Source organism: Pelophylax lessonae, assembly GCF_965119305.1.
Source record: "Pelophylax lessonae genome assembly, chromosome: 1".
NCBI lineage: Eukaryota > Metazoa > Chordata > Amphibia > Anura > Ranidae > Pelophylax > Pelophylax lessonae.
In genome coordinates this window covers 550891175-550909386 of record NC_138768.1, presented here as the reverse complement: position 1 = coordinate 550909386, position 18212 = coordinate 550891175, and the positions used below count along the sequence as shown (strand labels likewise).

General features: G+C 41.7%; 1 protein-coding gene across 1 annotated transcript; it reads right to left on the bottom strand.

The window, feature by feature from the left end:
• Nucleotides 1-327: 327 nt before the first annotated feature.
• DNAJA1 (DnaJ heat shock protein family (Hsp40) member A1) lies at nt 328-15017 on the bottom strand. The gene is made up of 8 exons (XM_082275231.1): nt 14866-15017; nt 13932-14112; nt 13733-13837; nt 12490-12717; nt 6101-6215; nt 4925-5040; nt 4721-4821; nt 328-1222 (listed from the first exon to the last, which is right to left on the bottom strand). Exons 1-8 carry the CDS (start codon nt 14995-14997, stop codon nt 995-997), a joined length of 1206 nt encoding a protein of 401 aa, XP_082131357.1. The 5' UTR covers nt 14998-15017; the 3' UTR covers nt 328-994.
• Between the last annotated feature and the right edge of the window lie 3195 nt (nt 15018-18212).

The window sequence follows — 18212 nt, the reverse complement described above, 5'->3', positions numbered from 1 at the left end:
TGAATATTCTTGCCTGTGTCCAAGACCAGACCCCACTGATCAGTGCTCTCAGCCATAGCATGCTTGTTTATGAGAGTCTGCCAACAGGGGGCTGTAGACACAGGACCAAAGTTGGCCAGTTCCTGCCAAACCAAGTTTTCATCCCTTGTGTACTGTGTACTTAGCAAATCAAGGACACACCCCTAACTGTACAGCAATATATTATTCTTAAATCTCCTTACTAACCAGCAATAACTTACATCAAATAAAGGACCATGCAAACATGGTTAAGCATAATTTTTGTGACAGAAGTCCTTTAACAGTAAAACACGTTACAATTTTTTTTATTTATCAGGTAGACCTTTATTAAATACAGTGCAACATGACTATGTTCACACTCACTTGCAAGGGTGAAACTTCTGAAGCATGTACATATTCTTCATCACCAAGTGTAAATGTTAGTGACCAAAAAACCAGTAATGATAAATTAAGACTGTACAAGACAGGTAAAGTAAGGCCATAAAAATGGACTGAACACACATATACATCAACTGAGAACTTGTCTATTTAAACTACATCTGTAAACGGAGCATCGATTTTACTAATCAGATATTAATGTCCTCTGAAGCCATTGTAAAAGTACAAGTGAAAGTTAAATGATGTTGCCAACAAAAGTTCATAAGTTATTAATACACAAGGGTAGATTGTATAACAAAAATTAACTTTTCAGTATGGAACTGTGGAAGTTTAAAACTTCCCAATCCTTTTTCTTGATACACATTTGATCAGATATTAAAACATGAAGAATGTAAACTGAGTGTCAGCTTTTATAATACAAAGATTGATTCAATAAATTTCACAACAGAAGAAGCCTAGAATTCACTGCTCCACAATGTTTTCTAGGCATCTTCAAAACAAAGTAAATGCACCAAGTGGACCTCAAGCCAAAAGAATGCATTGCATTTTTATTTCCAGCATCAAGTTATCTGGAGCATTAACAAAAGTTACAATTGACCTAAGATGTCTGGCACTGTACTCCACCCCTTGGGTGGCCATCCTCATCATCGTCGTCATGATAAGCCTCCCCATTGTAATGTGAACGCCTCTGTTGAGATGGATCAAAGTCCATGAGTTCAGCTTGCTCCATATCCTCAGTCTCTTCAATGTCTTTTCTTGCAGGTAGGAGGCTTTCAAGCATGGGAAGCTTGTCTGGTGAAATGAAGCCACTGGATGGAAAATTGACCTAGAAAAGTAAAAGAACAGTAATGCACATCTCACATAGTTCCTTTTTAACTGATTTATTAACGGATTTAAACCTGTGCATCTGTTAAAATTCACATAATCCACCAAAGTTTAGGCACAAAGTCACATCAAATCTCCTATGCACAAGTTTGCTTTTTTATAATGTGTCTCCATCATTCTTCAGCGTTTTATGACTTAGGTTTTAAAATGGTCCATCCAGTGCATCCCCCAAAATTTAAACATTTGTCAAGTATAGATCTAAGTTTGCCCCAAACGGGTTTAAAATTCACTGACCAACTCGCTACCTTTGCTGGAAATATGTTCCACGCATCACTATTCTTTTTGTAAAAAAATACCCCTAGGTTGTGTTCTTGATCATTTCTCGACAATGAAAATTACTCCTCTTCTGAACCTTATTCACCTCCTTAGTGTTGAAAATACTGCATCCTCCCAACTTTAATCACACTAAACGTTTTAAAGGTTTAAAGTATATGTGAACCCTAAAGCCCCGTACACACACCGATTGTTGGCCGTAAATTGTCGGCCAACGTCTGATCGGCCGATTGTCGGCTTGTTAGTATGATGCTTTCGACAACCGACTGCGACTTTTCGGCCGAACAAAATCTGGTGTGCATGCTATAAAATGTTTGTTGGCCGTCACCAGAACGGCCGATTGTTCGTCAGTCAGTACAGATTTCGGCCGACAAACATCAGATGAGTAAGACTGGGCATGCTCAGAGAAGAAAAAACACACGAAAAAGTAGACCAGAACATGACATCACTTCTGCAGTTGGTTGTTGGCCGACAAAATTTGTGTGCAGTCTAGAGCACATTTCAATCAACACAACACTGGACAAAAGACGGCCGATCGGTCGGCCAACAATCGGTGCGTGTGTACGAGGCTTTACCTTACAAAAGACAGTTTAACCACTTCAATACTGGACACTTATACCCCTTCCTGCCCAGGCCAATTTTTTACTTTCAATGCTGTCACACCTTAAATGCCAGTTACCCAGTCAGTACAGTCTGAACATTTGGGTTCAGTGTCACATATTAGGTTCGTACAGTCTCTCCTGATTTGGACAGTGTTTTAAATTTATTACTAGGAATATACAGTATATAACGGAATCAAGACCTTCTTCCGCCTGCTGGTGATCCTTCTAGGCGGAAGAGGATCCCAATTCTCCTAGACAGCTCTTTAGCGAGACCTCACTTACAAAAAAAGATATTAAAACAGAATGAGTGCAAGCAAGCATAGCCTGTTGAATGCCTCTGTGCAGCCCGTTACTCTGTCGACTAGCCTTCCATAGTCAGTGATGTCTGAGCCATACATTTAGGGGGTGTAAAAGATTGATAAGAAAAATTTTAAATGCTATTCAGCACCAAAAAGGATAGGTTTACAAATTTGAATGAATAGGTACTGATCACCTGCAGCTTGCCAAACCTGAAGCCAAAAAGGCAAAGGATAAAATAGGAATAATGCTCTCCACCTTACATATCAATATACATTGGATTTAATGGCTTCCTGCCCAGCCATTATATATCCCGCCGGGAGCTTTCTTGATTCAGACGACATACCAGAAGTTCACCCGTTCTCCACACTCGTGTGTGGCTCCAAGGCTGCACAATCGGATTATTGTCTGTTTCCCAGACACAGCAGATCACAGGTCAGGGTACAGGGTCAATTTCATTGGCCTTGTACCATGTGATTGCGGTGACCAAGAAAGGCTGCATAAAACAAAAATTGCTGCAAATCAGTGACAAGATCATTGTCAGAGCAGTGCAGTCACTCTGGCGATATATTATACTGCTCTGGTTAGTCAAGTGCAGCATACAGTCTCTGATCACTGGCCAGGCATTGAGTTGCCTTCTCACGGGCATGGCTACGGGGCAGCGTAATTCCTGCTGCGGTGTGTGTACACCCCCAGCCACTACCCTCCCAGCTAAAGGGGAGCGACTGAGGGGGCGGAAAAATACAGCTCAATCTTCTCTCTCCAAACAGCAAATGTTTGGGAGTACTTTCTCACCACACCAATCTCATTGCCACCATAAGGCCTCATTCACATGGATCATATTAAGTCCGTGCAGCTGTTGAGTTCTTGCACAAGGGGATGTATGAACACATTTGCAACCCTGAGTGGGTAAATCTGGCCCCAACATGGGGTATGCATTGATACACTCCTGTGAGCAAGGCCTAGTAGTACAGCCAGTCAGATCACCGCCACACCAATTCCAGTGTCACCATAGGGCCTCATTCACACAGGGCTTATCAATGCATACTCTGTGCAAGGGCAGTGTTTACTCGCACAAGACTGCGCATGTATTTCATAAATTGCCAGTGTAGGCAGTCCTAGATATCTATTGGGACATAGAAGCTGCAAAGACACAGCTGCTGCTCCCAATCTGACATATATGTGCAGGTGCAAGGCCCCAAACGCAGACTGTGACCAACCACAGTGCCCTTGATCACCATTAGACTAGTCAGTTGCCAGACCAGTGTAGCCAGTCAACAATGCTGAGTGCCACCACACCAATGCAGCGAAAAACAATGTTCTTGTTCGCGAACCACAGCAGTGTCACTGTCACCAGAGCAAGTGCAGCCATCATCAGTGTTCCTGTTGCCTTTGACCAGGTCTCTGCCTACCACTTAAACTGACCAATCAGCATGTCCAGCTAACTACATCCCTGAATGACACCAGTCCCAGCCATCCACTACAGATAAATGCACTATGGGAACCACATGCACTTTTTTTGTTCACCCCTTCTTCAGCCTCCTGTACTTCCTGGCCAGTGAACATGGCATTCCTGGGAGCAGCCATGTACCAAGTAGGCTAGGCTTCAAGAAATAGGGACCGCTATAGGCGACACTACATTCCCTGACCACTCCTACAGAGAAGACCATTACAGTACAATTTTTGTGATCCACAAGAAGCAATCTCGGGGGGAAAAAAAAAGGCCAAAACAGTCTTACATGTGTGGTACACCTATATTCAGAAAGTCACAACAGCGACGTGTGGCAAAAAAAAAAAAAAAAAGTTATTTAAAATACCAACTATGCCTTATACCTTTAATTGTTTGCTTTCCAGAATCGGGGAAAATTTGGGGTGTTGCAGAAACCCATCCACTTATAGTAAAAGACCCTGGTTAGCCAGTCGACTGTCAAACCTTAGGAGGCAAACTAACCATTTAATTTAAAGCCGTGGCCTCCAGACTGCAGCCCTTTGGGAGAATGTTCCTCCAACTGACCCCAACAATGAGGCACCATTCCTCCCATTGATACCAACCATAGAGCACTATTCCTCCTGCTAAAACCTACGAGGCATGATTGCCCCTGGTAAAACCAATTATGGGGCAGCGTTTACTCCCACTGATGCCAGGACATTTTCTGCTCACATTGGCCACAGTCCGAGCCCCCTAAAGCCTAAAGGACAGTAAACTGGTCCTTTGTTTGAAAGGTTTGGAGACCCCTGATTTAAAGGGACATCCTTAATCAACCTACCTGGAATTCAATTATAAGGCGACCCTTTTCGTATGGTCGGCGGTAGAAGGGCATTCCTTCGTTTAGCACACATTTAATGTCTCCATGTTTGACTATTTGGCCTGTAAACAGATACAAAGAAAAAAAAAAAATATTTAAATCTATAATAAAGTCCATAATACAGTTATTTGTTGGGTTAAACATAACTATAATGCACAAACTCACCAGGATGAGATGTAATAATAATGGTCCTGTTGTCCAAAGTTACGATGGGTTTCTGAAATCCACACAGAGCCTCTACAAGCTCTATTTCCATGTGCATTAATAGATCTTCTCCTCGTCTACAATAGAGAACAAAATTTGAAATTCAATAAACCGGAAGATGATCGGGGGGAGAAGAAGAAGAAGCTCCTCTTACAAAAAACTAAACTTGCTGAGTGTGTACGATCTCACTACACGGAGCCGGAAAGATATTGTATATGGTGTCATATTCATTAAAAATTATAAACCGTCAGATGAAAAAACAAAAACAAACAAAAAAAAAAAAAAAAAAAAAAAAACACAAAATTGAATCAGCAATGACAAGCAGAATTGGCTGAACTCACTGTTATACCAGTAAGTTTGGTTAATTCTGTCAGTGCTGGATTCGGAATCTGTTGCATGTTTGTGATTAATCTTATTTAAATACTACACACTATATACAATCTCTTTGCAGCTCAGTTTGGTGAGCTATATTTATACAGCATCCCGCCCAGATGGTCGCCCCCTGGTGGTGAGGAGTAACTGCTGGCGATTGCCATGGACAATCTGTTATATCTGCACGTGGTACAGTCATTATTAAAGTGGAAGACACAAAAGTATTAAGGCACAGATCAGACTGGAATTTGGATTGCTTTTAGTTTTTTTTGTGTGTACACGGAGGGGTTATAATCACGGTTCAAGAAATGTATTTAACTTTTATATTTTTTTGTATACGATTGTTCGCATGAGGCACTGCACCGTTTTAGGATTTACACTAAGGGTTTGTATATTTATCTTGTTGCTAGCTGCCTACATCTCTAAGTGCTGACTTGCTCTCATATATTGGCCCTAAATCATGTGCACTTTCCTCCTACCGAATACATGCCCCTTAGTTCAGACTAGGTGTACGAATAAGAAATGCGGGGAAATTTAGTCACAGCAGAGGAAGCGATGCTACATGCAGGTTACAAGGAGAGTAGCATTGCCCCCTCCCTCCATGCATGTAGTATCTTGTGTATAATGAGGCCCGAACAGATCATATGACCACTACCAACATTCTTTTGGAAACTAGAGGTTTTGTTTTAAACCGAACAAAACATCTACAGACTTTAGACATTTCTAAAGTAAAAATCTGATACAGGTAACAGACAGTCCTTTTACCTTGTAAATATGGCATTATCCTTCTGATCAAGTACAATAATAATATCTCCTGGCTCCAGACCAGGTTCTTGGTCTCCTTCACCAGAAAATGTGATTTTTTGACCATCCTTCATTCCTGTAGTTAAGAACAGTACAGAATTTACTTACTCTAGTTTTAGGTCACAACATAGCACATTTCTAAAGAGACTTTTCTACTCCCCCTCCCCCCCAAAAATAATTAGGCTGGCCATAAACCAATTTTCTTTTTTGCAACCAAGGGTTGCACGGGGGTATGGGTAACACAAGGAAGAGAACATTCTATTGAACACACTCTGCACAAAAGCTTATTAAGAGAAAAAAAAAAAAAAAAAAAAGAAGATGCAATCGGTCATGGCTGAGATTTGTCCCTTGAAGATACCTAAAGGATAAATCCAGTCAAAAAACTAACGCTAAACCTGCTCTTTCACATTCTAAGACTATTTTATCTAACCATGCAAAGCAAACATCACTGTGCTTACCTTTTCTACACCCGATCCGGTCTCCAGCGACAGAAGGTCTGTGCAGGAGAGGACCGACAACAGCTGTGAAATGAATGGGAAGCGACATTACCCATAGACATACATATGGGGCTTCAGTTGTCGAGTGCCTCTCCTGGACACGCGTCCACGCTGAAGCCGCTGCTGACACATCAGCATGGGACCGGATCAAGTGTAGAAAAAGTACAGTACAGTGATTTTTGCTTTACAGGGTTAGATGGAATAGTCTTAGAATGTGGAAAAGAGCAGGTTCAGCGTAAGTTAGTTTTTGACTTGGCTTCTCCTTTAAAAGCCAAAAACCATCTCCACACCAGACTGGAGAAAAGCCAAAATGCACCCCACACAAGGCAAAAAAGAATTTCAATGTAGAATGACACACTCTGCTTGCTATGCAAAGGGTAGTGATTACAGAGTTAAAATACCTCAGGACTAAAACATGGCACATTGTGGCAGCTGTGGAAGTGATCTGGTGGCTTTATATCTGCCCATTTCACTTCCACCTGAAAGCAGCTGGCTTAATAGGCATACACACACTCTCCGTCGATACAGTAGGCAGAAGTGTTTTAAAACAGTTGCGGAAATCAAGTGGTTAAGGTGATTACATCACAGCAAAAACAGCAATGTTTCAGGGCCATGCAGGACCTCTTTGTGAGGCAAGTGATCACCAAAAGCCTAACAAAGTGGTCTTGAATTGCCCCGAAGTGTTGGTTTTCTGCCATGATGGCATTGCCTAAATAAAATGTTGGTGATGTAATCTTGATGATCCAGCTATGCTGTCAAAGCCAACAAAGAAAGCAGGGTGGAAGATTGAAACCTGTGACCGCACTCTGGCCAATCTAAAGATCTCATGACTCATCTGTCAAGAGATTTATGATGTCTGCATACTACATGCTTCTTGACCAAGCAGGCGCAAGCAGAATCGCCACAATGCCCTTCACCTTTACCCTGCACATTAGGCAAGGGAAGAAGCTGCAATGGAGAGAGGACATAGCTCAGGGAAAAAAACATCCCAAGCAGTAACCAGGGCATTTCAAATGCCTGAGGATGCCTGGTCTAGGACATAAACCTGTCTAGTTTGTTGTGGAAACTAGATGCCAAGAGATCCACATCTGGTGTCTGCCACTGCAGAAAATCTTTGCAAAACACCTCCAGGTAAAGGGTCCATTCTGGATTAATCTACATTCTGGCTGCAGAGGGCCAGAATGTGAAGTTCGACCCAAGACCAGATCAACTGCTTCCTGAGCAGTTTGACCTCTCTTCTCTCTCTCTCCTTGATGATTGATGTATGTCACAGACAAAGCATTGCATGACTGCATCATGATGGGGGTGACCTCAAAATGTAGAAATGACCAGTGTATGAAAATCAAATTGTCTAAAGTTCCAAGATGTTAATCTGCAATTTCCGCTTTGACAACCATGTTCCCTGAAATGATAGGTTTCCCAAAAACACCTCCCCAAGTATCAAGCATCCACCATTACAGAGCGGACCTGGCTTTAGGGAGGGTGGGGGTCAGATGTACCAGCTGATTCAAGACCGCTACGATCTTCCCCAGCACCTTTATTAAGGGCAAAAATTGAGGGACTTTTCAACAACTCCCGGGGACACCACCTGGGATCAACAGGAAATTCACTTTTCCTATGGAAGCAGTACCTTTGCTGTGTCTAGGACTAAGTGCCAAGAAAGCCAGACCTTGTGTTGGAATAATTCTTGCATGGGGTATTGCCGAGATAATTTTGGGGGTAAAAACACCGTCTGGTGAGCCAAACTCAGCATACATCACTTCTTGCAAGCTAGGATGCACTGAAAGATTTAGGATTCTTTGTCCGTAGTCAGGACACAATCAGAAACCTCTGGAGAAGAGGATTCTGGAAGTGGCGATTGTGAAACATGCAATCCACCTTTTGTGAGGACTCCAGATCCTCAAAAGCTTAGCACCAGCTACCTTTTTGCTGAAAAATCACAAAATGAGAAATTTCTATTTACTGAAGTTGAGCTGCGGTGACATAAGGGGAGGTGTGAAAGAAAATTCAAAATTATAACAAAACGTGCGGTGCTAGTGTATCCTAGATAACTCGGGAACAAATAAATGTGTATAGAAAATAGTAAATAATTGAAATCATCAATATGTCTTATCTGAACTAAGGTAATAAAACAGAATACAGTGAGCTACAAATTGGTACAATGGTCCATGTTAAATGTACCGTGACATTTACTAGTGATGAGAAAGAAAGAAGGAAAAGTTCCACAAATCAATTCCAGACTGATGTGAAAACATGAATCTGATCTATTCAGTGTGTTACTCAACATTCATTTGGATCCCTCATCAACCACCATCAAGGAGGCTTACTGCAGCAAATGGACCCAGTTTAACATACGCCTATTGGGTGTATAGAGGCAGGGGTGTATAGAGGCAGGGGTGTATAGAGGCAGGGGTGTATAGAGGCAGGGGTGTATAGAGGCAGTGGTGTATATATAAACCTAGTATGGAAAGGGAGAAGGTAGTTACAATCTTTCACACCGCTTTCCACACCCCTGGATGTTCTACCTTCACCAACAATGGAGACAGATTAGTAGGGGGACCGCCAAGTCACAATGAGGCATGAATAAAAGTCTCCCTGTATCAGGACAACAGAAACAGGACTTTAGAAACTTCTTCCTTTCCTCTTCTCCTTAACAGAGGGTGGGGTTTTGTAGCTCACTGTATTATATGTATTAGGTTTTATTACCATTGTTTAGATAAGAGATATGGATAATTGTGTATAGAAAATGGTGAATTGAAATTATTTGTTCACTAGAATTATCTAGGATACACTAGTGCCGCACATTTGGTTATAATTTTGTATACAGACTGTCTTCTGCTGTGTTGACTGCACTCTTATGACTTTTTAGTGCAGCATTTGGGATATATATTATATAAAAAAAAAATACAGCATGTCTGCATTTTTACAAAAAGCACTGCAAACCACCTCAAGGCAGGGTTGTAGTGTAATGTAAAACGGATAAAGAAAAAAAAAAAAAAAAAAAAAAAAAGCGGTGTGAACAAGCCTTGAAGTTATCCTAATTGTTTTAATCTGAGTGTGCCAAGCGAAATAATGAGCAACAGTTCACTACAGACACACTGAACAAAATTATAAAAAACGCAACACTTATTTTTGTCCCCATTTTTCATGAGTTGAACTCAAAGAGCGAAGATTTTTTCTGTGTACACAAAAGGCCTATTTCTCTCAAATATTGTTCACAAATCTGTCTAAGTGCTCTTTCACACGGCCCCATCTGTCGGACAGACTGTTTATCTCAGCAGGGGAATCGATCCGCCGATCCACCGCTGAGCAGGATGACGACAGCTGTTCTCCGCACTGTGTGCGGAGACACAGCTGTCAGTTCCCCATACATCTCTATGAGGGAATCGGATGGGAACGGACCATCTTGTCCGTTTTCATCCAAACGACGGATGGAAAATAGGGTTTCCATCTGTCCAGATTTGACGGATCGGATGTCAGCGGACATGTCTCTGCTGACATCCGATGCCCATAGGGATGCATGGGGGGACCGTTCAGACCCGCCACAAAAAAAAAAAAAAAAAACAAAGAACGGACAGGCGGATCTGAACGGTCCCGTCTGTGTGAAAGGGGCCTTAGGGCCCTTTCACACGGGCGCTCCGTATGTCCGCAAATCATCCTATTTTTTTGCGGATGATTTACGGACATATTGTATGTCAATGGCATTGCAGCCTTAGGCTGGCCACATTAAAAGACCACTCTAAAATGTGCAGTTTTATCACACAGCACAATGCCACAGATGTCGCAGGTTTTGAGGGAGCAACTGGCATGCTGACTGCAGGAGCTGTTGCCTGTGAATTGAATGTTCATTTCTCTACCATAAGCCATCTCCAAAAAGTGTTTCAGAGAATTTTGTAGTAAATCCAACCGGCCTCACAACCGCAGACCATGTGTAACCACACCAGCCCAGTACAGTCACCTCCAGCATCTTCACCTCCAAGATCGTCTGAGACCAGCCACCTGGACAGCTGCTGCAACAATTGGTTTGCAAAACCAAAGAATTTCGGCACAAACTGTCAGAAACCGTCTCAGGGAAGCTCATCTGCAAGCTTGTCGTCTTCATCGGGGTCTCGACCTGATTTCAGTTCGTCATCGTAACAGACTTGAGTTGGAAAATGCTCACATTCTATTGCGTCTGCCACTTTGGAGAGGTGTTCTCTTAACAGATGAATCCCAGTTTTCACTGTACAAGGCAGATGGCAGACAGTGTATCTGGCCTTGTGTGGGTGAGTGGTTTGCTGATGTCAACGTTGATCGAGTGGCCCATGGTTGTGGTGGGGTTATGGTATGAGCAGGCATATGTTATAGACAGCGAACACAGGTGCATTTTATTGATGGCATTTTGAATGCACAGAGATACCGTGACGAGATCCTGAGGCCCATTGTTGTGCCATTTATCCATGGCCATCACCTCCTGTTTCAGCATGATAATGCACGGCCCCATGTTACAAGGATCTGTACACAATTCCTGGACGCTGAAAACATCCCAGTTCTTGCATGGCCAGCATACTCACCAGACATGTCACCCACTGAGAATGTTTGGGATGCTCTGGATCGGCGTAAACGACAGTGCGTTCCAAGTCCTGCCAATATCCAGCAACTTCGCACAGTCATTGAAGGGGAGTGGACCAACATTCCACAGGCCACAATCAACAACCTAATCAACTCTGCGAAGGATATGTATTGCACTGCGTGGGGCAAATTGTGGTCATAACAGATACTACCTGATTTCCGGATCCCCCGGACCCCCACAAATACAGTAAAACTGCACATTTTAGAGTGGCCTTTGTGGGCAGCCTAAGGCACACCTGTGCAATAATCATGCTGTCTAATCCGCATCTTGATATGACACCTGTGAGGTGGATAGATTATCTTGGCAAAGGATCAGTGCTCACTGACAGATTTGTGAATAATATGAGAGAAAAGGGTCTTCCACATAGAAAAAGTCTTAGATTTGAGTTCAGCTCATGGAAAAAAAAAAAAAAGTGTTGCGTTTATAATTTTGTTCAGTGTAGTTCAGCTTTGAAGAAAAAAAAAAAAAAAAAAAAAAAAAAAAGGGGGGGGGGGTGTATTTACATTAGAGGGGTTTAGTGTGGGGCAGGGATCCTCAAACTACGGCCCTCTTGTAGCTCTGGTTGGAAATGCAACAGCATTGATCTACCACGGAAAAGCCAACGTATCAAAAGATATCAGCCAAGGCTGTTATTGCAGTAGAGTTATGTTGGGAAAAACTACATCAGGGCTTAAGATGTGTTCTCTAGAATGGTTTGTGACTGCAATGTGTCACTGGATGAATTTATCTAATTTACTTTATGACCGATCGCAAAAAAGCAACAAAAACATACAATCTGCAGATATCCTCAAGAAAGCAGTTAGCCTGGGTTCACACTTATGCAATGATTTGCAGTGGGACAAGTGCGAATGCAATGTAAATGTAGCATCGCACCACAGTAAATTTGTGTCGCGCTGGCTGTAAACGTGCACAGGACCCTTTTTCCTCACAAAAAAAGTAAAAACGCCGAGATGTGAACTAAAGTCAAACACTATGCTGTTGACATGGCATGCAAATCTGTCTTTCTAATCGCATCAAAACCATTCAAGATTCGCATCAGTGAACCCAGGCTGAAGTATCTGCACTGTTTTTACAGACAAGAGAAAGTTTGCACAATGGCGCATGGCCAATTTTAGTAAAGTGCCGTCGGCTCTTTCTAAAGTTAGGCAAAACATAAAAATAGTTTCCATAAAAAGCAGTTACACTTTTGCTCCATTTTACAAACTAGTTATTGTATGAGAATACTTCTCAAATCCACTAACCTTTGTCAATGTGAACTTCAAGAATTTTTTTCTCTCTAACAATTTTTCGCCCATTGCAACTCTTGCACCGGTCTTTTGGATTAATCCTCTCCCCTTGTCCTTGGCACTCTGGGCATACAGACTGGATCTGCTGAACCATCCCAGGTCCTATTTGATGGATCCGGATCTGCATTCCACTACCTCTGCAATTTGGACAGCACTCTACAGCTCCTTTTCTGCCACCACGACCTAAGAAATATGAACAAGCAATTATTTTGAAAGCAAAATAGATTCTAAAAACTGACAACACAAAAAAAAAAAAACACAGATATGCACTACAACAACATACAAGCAGAATTGCCATTTAGTAGTAGAAAAAAATATATGAAAAAACGCTAGAGAATCCACTAGCTTCTGACCAGGGGCACAGACAGCAAAACAAACATTACAGGGGCGTTACCCCTTCCCTATGATATCCAAAAAAAATTGAAAACTATTTCGGGTGGAGTTAAACTAAAAAAAAAAAAAATAAATAAAAAAAAAAAAAAAAAGAAGTACTGGTTTAAACCTACAAATTCAACTAAAAAAAACCCACAGAACATATCTTGTTTGGAACCCCGGGACTGGCTATATATGTATATATCTGTCTCTCTCTATACATCTCCAGCAGCCATATATTAAATTTTTACTGGTCAGGAATCAGTTGTCCCCTTGCTTTATTCCACAGACAAACCTGATACATTCTGGTGATCTAAACATACATTTATGGAAAGAACAAAAAAAAAAAAACACGACCATTTTGACAGTTGAAGTTGCCAACACATTTGACAGTTTATCTCCATGTATGAAACAGCTATGATATGGTTTGAAAATGATTCACTTGTTCATCTTATAGCAGTGACAAGAAAATGCCTTCCAGGTACTACTATAAGCCTCCGTTCACATTACATCGCTCCGACTTAGGGGGTGACCTGTAAAGTTGCGTGCAGCGCGAGTTGCACGGACTTCATAAAATGAATGTCAATGCAAGTTGCCTCCAGGTCGCCCCGAAGTAGTACAGGACCCTTTTTCTAAGTCGGAGCGACTTGTGTCGCTCCTATTAGAACCGGTCCTGTACTAAATGACGGTGCATGACTTGCCAGGCTGACCAAGTCAACTGACAAGTCGTATTAGTGTGAACCGGCACTAAAAGTACAATGTCATATTCTTTTAAAATTCTTATTTGCTGTGGCAAGGTTGTTGCCTTTTGGTTAAACCCACATACCTTCACATTTGTCACAAATGGTATTCTTTTGCAGAGCCAATTTTCTTGTTGCCCCGTTATATAGATCTTCCAGTGAAACCGATAACTGATGGACTACATTTTTACCTGGAAACAAAATAATGCAACTTCAGTATACAACCCAACAGCAATGACGTCTTGGTTAATTTGCTAGAGTTAAAAGTTCATGCACACCAATTACCTCTTCTTTCTCTCTGCATTCTTCCCCCTCCTCCAAAAAACATGTCAAAAATATCCATGGGTGAACCAAATCCACCTCCTCCCATGCCACCTTCTTTAATAGCCTGTTCTCCACCTTTATCATACAAGTCCCTTTTCTTCGCATCAGAAAGTACTTCATATGCTTGTGAAATCTGTTTGAACTGTTAATAAATAAAATATAAAATGTTCATGTTAGATTACATGTGCCAACATTTCAACTGCTGGTGCATTAGCAAACATAATACTATGTTGTCATATTTGTTTAGTGGAACCAATAAAGCAAATAAGAGAAGTACGTTAGGGTTTGCAAAGGTCAAGTTCACCTTCTGAAAAAAATGCACATTTTTTTTCAAGTAAAAAAAAATAAACAAATGCATTTTAATTTTTTTTATTTAGGAACCTGCAGAGCATTGCATGTGCATCGCAGGCGCAACACCAGGCTCCTGCACACACTGCCTAGAGCTCTCTGGCCATAACTCTGTACGTGCAGACAATTCCTGCAGAAGTGGACTAGACATGTAGTCTTTTCATTCACAGATTCCTGTGCCCAACTGAATTTAAACTGACAGCAGGTGTGGGGAGAAGAACCCCCATCTGCTGTCACAGTGGGGAATTGGGGGTGTGACCTAGTAATCCTAAATACAGCTGCAACATAAACAGGCTACTAAATGTAAACTTGGCCTAAAAAAAAAAAAAACTATTGCAGGCAAACTCTTGTCCAAAATTTCACTTGTCTTGATATTTTGAGCCATCAATTAGCAAGAAACGGTCCTGTTTTTGCACTGTACTGATGTTAAAAAATACTACCACTTTATATCCTGTGACAGTACTCTATTCAAAAAATGTACAATGCATATTTAGATTTAACCATTTCCATAGAAATAGAAAAGCACTTCTGCTTCACATAAATTTACCTTTTCACCTTCATTTGGGTTCTTATCTGGGTGATACTTGAGTGCAAGCTTTCTGTAGGCTTTTTTCAGTTCATCTGGTGTAGCATTGGGTTTAACACCCAATGTATCATAGTATCCAGTTTCTACCACCATTTTTCAAAGTGCGAAGAGGAGCAAGTTTCTTCAAAGCAAACCTTCAAAAAAAGTAGAAATATTACACAATATCTGAAACTGCAAAGACGCATTTGTGAAGACATACATAAATGCACACGATGCCACCAGGGGAAAAAAATAAAAAAATCTCAATTTTCAGTGGGTAGGCAACCAAATGATATTAAACACAGTGATTGCTTTTGAAACACAAGTTTCAAGCTTGGAGCCACTATCTAGTAAAGCAGGGCCGGAGGCAAATTCATCTACAAGAGATGTGTGTTTGGGCACAGTGGCCTGCATCTTCAAGCAGCAAACTGTCCATGCCAGCACAGATCTTCTTGGAATGGTTTGACTCAAAGGTGGAAGAGAGGAGAACTCGCAGAATCGTCAGGGCAATAATTTAAATAAAAAGAAAGCTTTACACAATCATGTAGAAAAATCAATGTACATTTAGGGTTTTTTTTTTTAGGGTTAACCTACATTTTAAGAGGATCTTAACATGCCTCCCCCGCTAATCAGGTGGTGTTTTGAGTAAATTTCAGATAGATACTCTCACCCACCAAGAAGATCCAACATTGTCCCGCTGACATGTTTATGACGACATCGAGAGGCATGCTCACTTTTCCGGGTTCAGCCAAGCACGCCTCCCAATGATGTGGTGCTGTGCACACTCCCTCTTGAGAATGAAGGGCTGTGCCTCCTGGAATATGCGATGTGTAAATCCCAGAAAACATAGGGGACACTGCGTATGTCATTTACCTAAGTGGGGTGGGCGAGCAGAGAGAAGCACTTAAGAGGGTGAAGAGCCACGTTAAGAAACACTATGTCCCTCTATCAGCCTATCAAGTTTACATTTATATTAACTATTAAAGAAAATTACTAAAAAAAAAGAAAAAAAAAAAAAAAAAAAAAATCTATGCTGAAAGCACTAGGAGGCTTAGATGCAACATCTATACATGACTTCTGAGAAACACAACCTAAACCGATGGCCACATTACTTCCCCCTGCCTATCCCTGCTGACTGCACCAGCAATGATAATGTAGTCTAGATATGAATGCTATGTCACTGCGTTTAATTAAAGTGGGTTTACAACCACTTTACTTTTACCTATAGGTAACCCTTTAGAGCTCTGTACCCATGCGCGGGAGTGACGTCATGTGGCTCCGGCCATTAATACTGCCGGAGTCTGCAGACCCAGAAGAAGACAGGTGAACATGGATACGGGGCCAGCAGCGGGGACAACGCTGGCTTCGCTGGAGGTGTCACATAATGTACTAGTATGCGATGCATACTAGCACATTATGCATTTACTTTGCAGGTAAGAAAAAACATTTTTGAGGAGTTTACTACCTCTTTAAAAGGTTCCTCCCCCCCCCCCCCTTATGTTTAATAACAAACCTATTTTATTATGCTTACCTGCTAAGTGCAAAACTTTTTCTGGGGTCTCAAACCGACAGTCCTAGCTTATCCTCTTCGGTGAATGCCCCCACAGAATTTGACTGAAAGCAGTGGGAGCCAATGGCTTCCACTGCTATCAATTTGTACAGTGAGGCGGGACAGAGTAGGGAGAGCCACTGCCCTCATGCACATCGTAGACTCATCAGCAAATCATCAGGGAGCAGTGGAAGGAGGGGAGGATCAGAGGAGACTTGATCAAACCGCCTATTTACACAATGTGGAGGATTGACCCCTTAGGTTCCACAGTGAATATAACAAGCATGCTTTAATGCAGGGGTCTCCAAACTTTCTAAACAAAGGGCCAGTTTACTATCCCTCAGATTTTAGGGGGGCCGGACTAAAGCCAGTGGGAGCAGAAGATGTCCTGGTGTCCGCGGAAAGAATCCGCGCCCTCCCCCCACCGCTGGTGTCCGCGGAAGGAATCCGCCCCCCACCGCTGGTGTCCGCGGAAGGAATCCGCGACCCCCCCGGTGTCCGCGGAAGGAATCCGCGACCCCCCCCCCCCCGATTTTACTGTAGCGAGTTTAAAACACTTTAAGGTAAAAACCTTGGGTCTTTACAACTACTTTAAAGGCATAATTTTAACAGCTAAAGAACAAGGGGACGGGGAACCATTTTAGAGGTCTAAGATTCTGGATTTGCAAGCAGTTGTAAGGGAAGGTAAAGGTTTGTGTGGGAACTCAAAGTTCAGCTTATACTTTTTAAATGCCTCTTGCACACTGATGCATAAAAACTTAGCATTTTTAGGCATACAGGGTTTTTTTTTTTTTTTTTAACTGATGTAGATGCCATGGTTAGTAATGCGCAACAACATGCACTGTGTATAGATCATATAAAAAACAAACACAGAAATCTGAGTTGCAGATAATTATACATGCTCAAACCATACACCCCTTGAAAAAATATTCAATTTCGGGGAGTTTGTTTGTGCACATGCGCAAACACATGCACAAATATGCACCTGCAACTTTGTACACAAACACTGATGTTGAAACATCAGTCCCATGTGTAAATACCCTAAACGTTATCTATGTAAACCAAAAGCAGATAAACATAATAAATTACAGCTTACATGTCAATCTTTATGTAGTGGCTGGATTAGTTATTTTCGGATAAGGACATTTTAGTTTCTACTGTCTGCCACCTGCCCTGACTATTGCTATGTCCACTGCCAGTCCTGTCAACTCTAAAGTGGCTTTCACTGCTGTAAGGTACGTCTACTCTTCTACTTCGGGCCCACTAGAAACAATTTACAGTCACAGTATAAAGTTTCATGTAATAAAATATACCTAAGATTTTAAGATTTAAAGTCATATCCTCTAGTTCCTCCTGTTTTGAACTGTATTGTCTTCCCTCACATTGTAAAGAGCTGCGCAAACTGTTGGCGCTACATAAATTCTGTATAATAATAATAATAATATTCATTTCTAGCCTAATGTTATTCATCTGAAGATCTCGTAGTTTGTAAACTTATACTTTGTGAAGCTACTCACAAACATGCTTCGTTAAATGCCCAGTTGATAGGTACTGCTGTGTCACAGAATTCAGTTTGCTTCCTGAACAGAGGTGCTGGAATTACAGCAAGGTACCATGGTATATGTAGTCCTTAGAAATTGAAAGTAAACAGCAGAGAAGCTGCAAAACATGCAAAGTTGTGGAGAGTGCTGATCGGTCCTTGCTGATCCTATGCACTCTCCCAAGAAAAAAAAAAAAAAAAAAAAACTGAGCATGTGCAGCTTGTTCCCTAGCCTCTGTT

Excerpts from the sequence above, each read along its gene's own strand:
- DNAJA1 (XM_082275231.1), bottom strand. The coding sequence starts at position 14,997 with ATGGTGGTAGAAACTGGATACTATGATACATTGGGTGTTAAACCCAAT. Across the intron at positions 4,822-4,924 it reads TATTATTACATCTCATCCTG|GCCAAATAGTCAAACATGGA; the intron begins GTGAGTTTGTGC and ends ATCTGTTTACAG. Across the intron at positions 1,223-4,720 it reads GCCTTATAATTGAATTCCAG|GTCAATTTTCCATCCAGTGG; the intron begins GTAGGTTGATTA and ends TTACTTTTCTAG.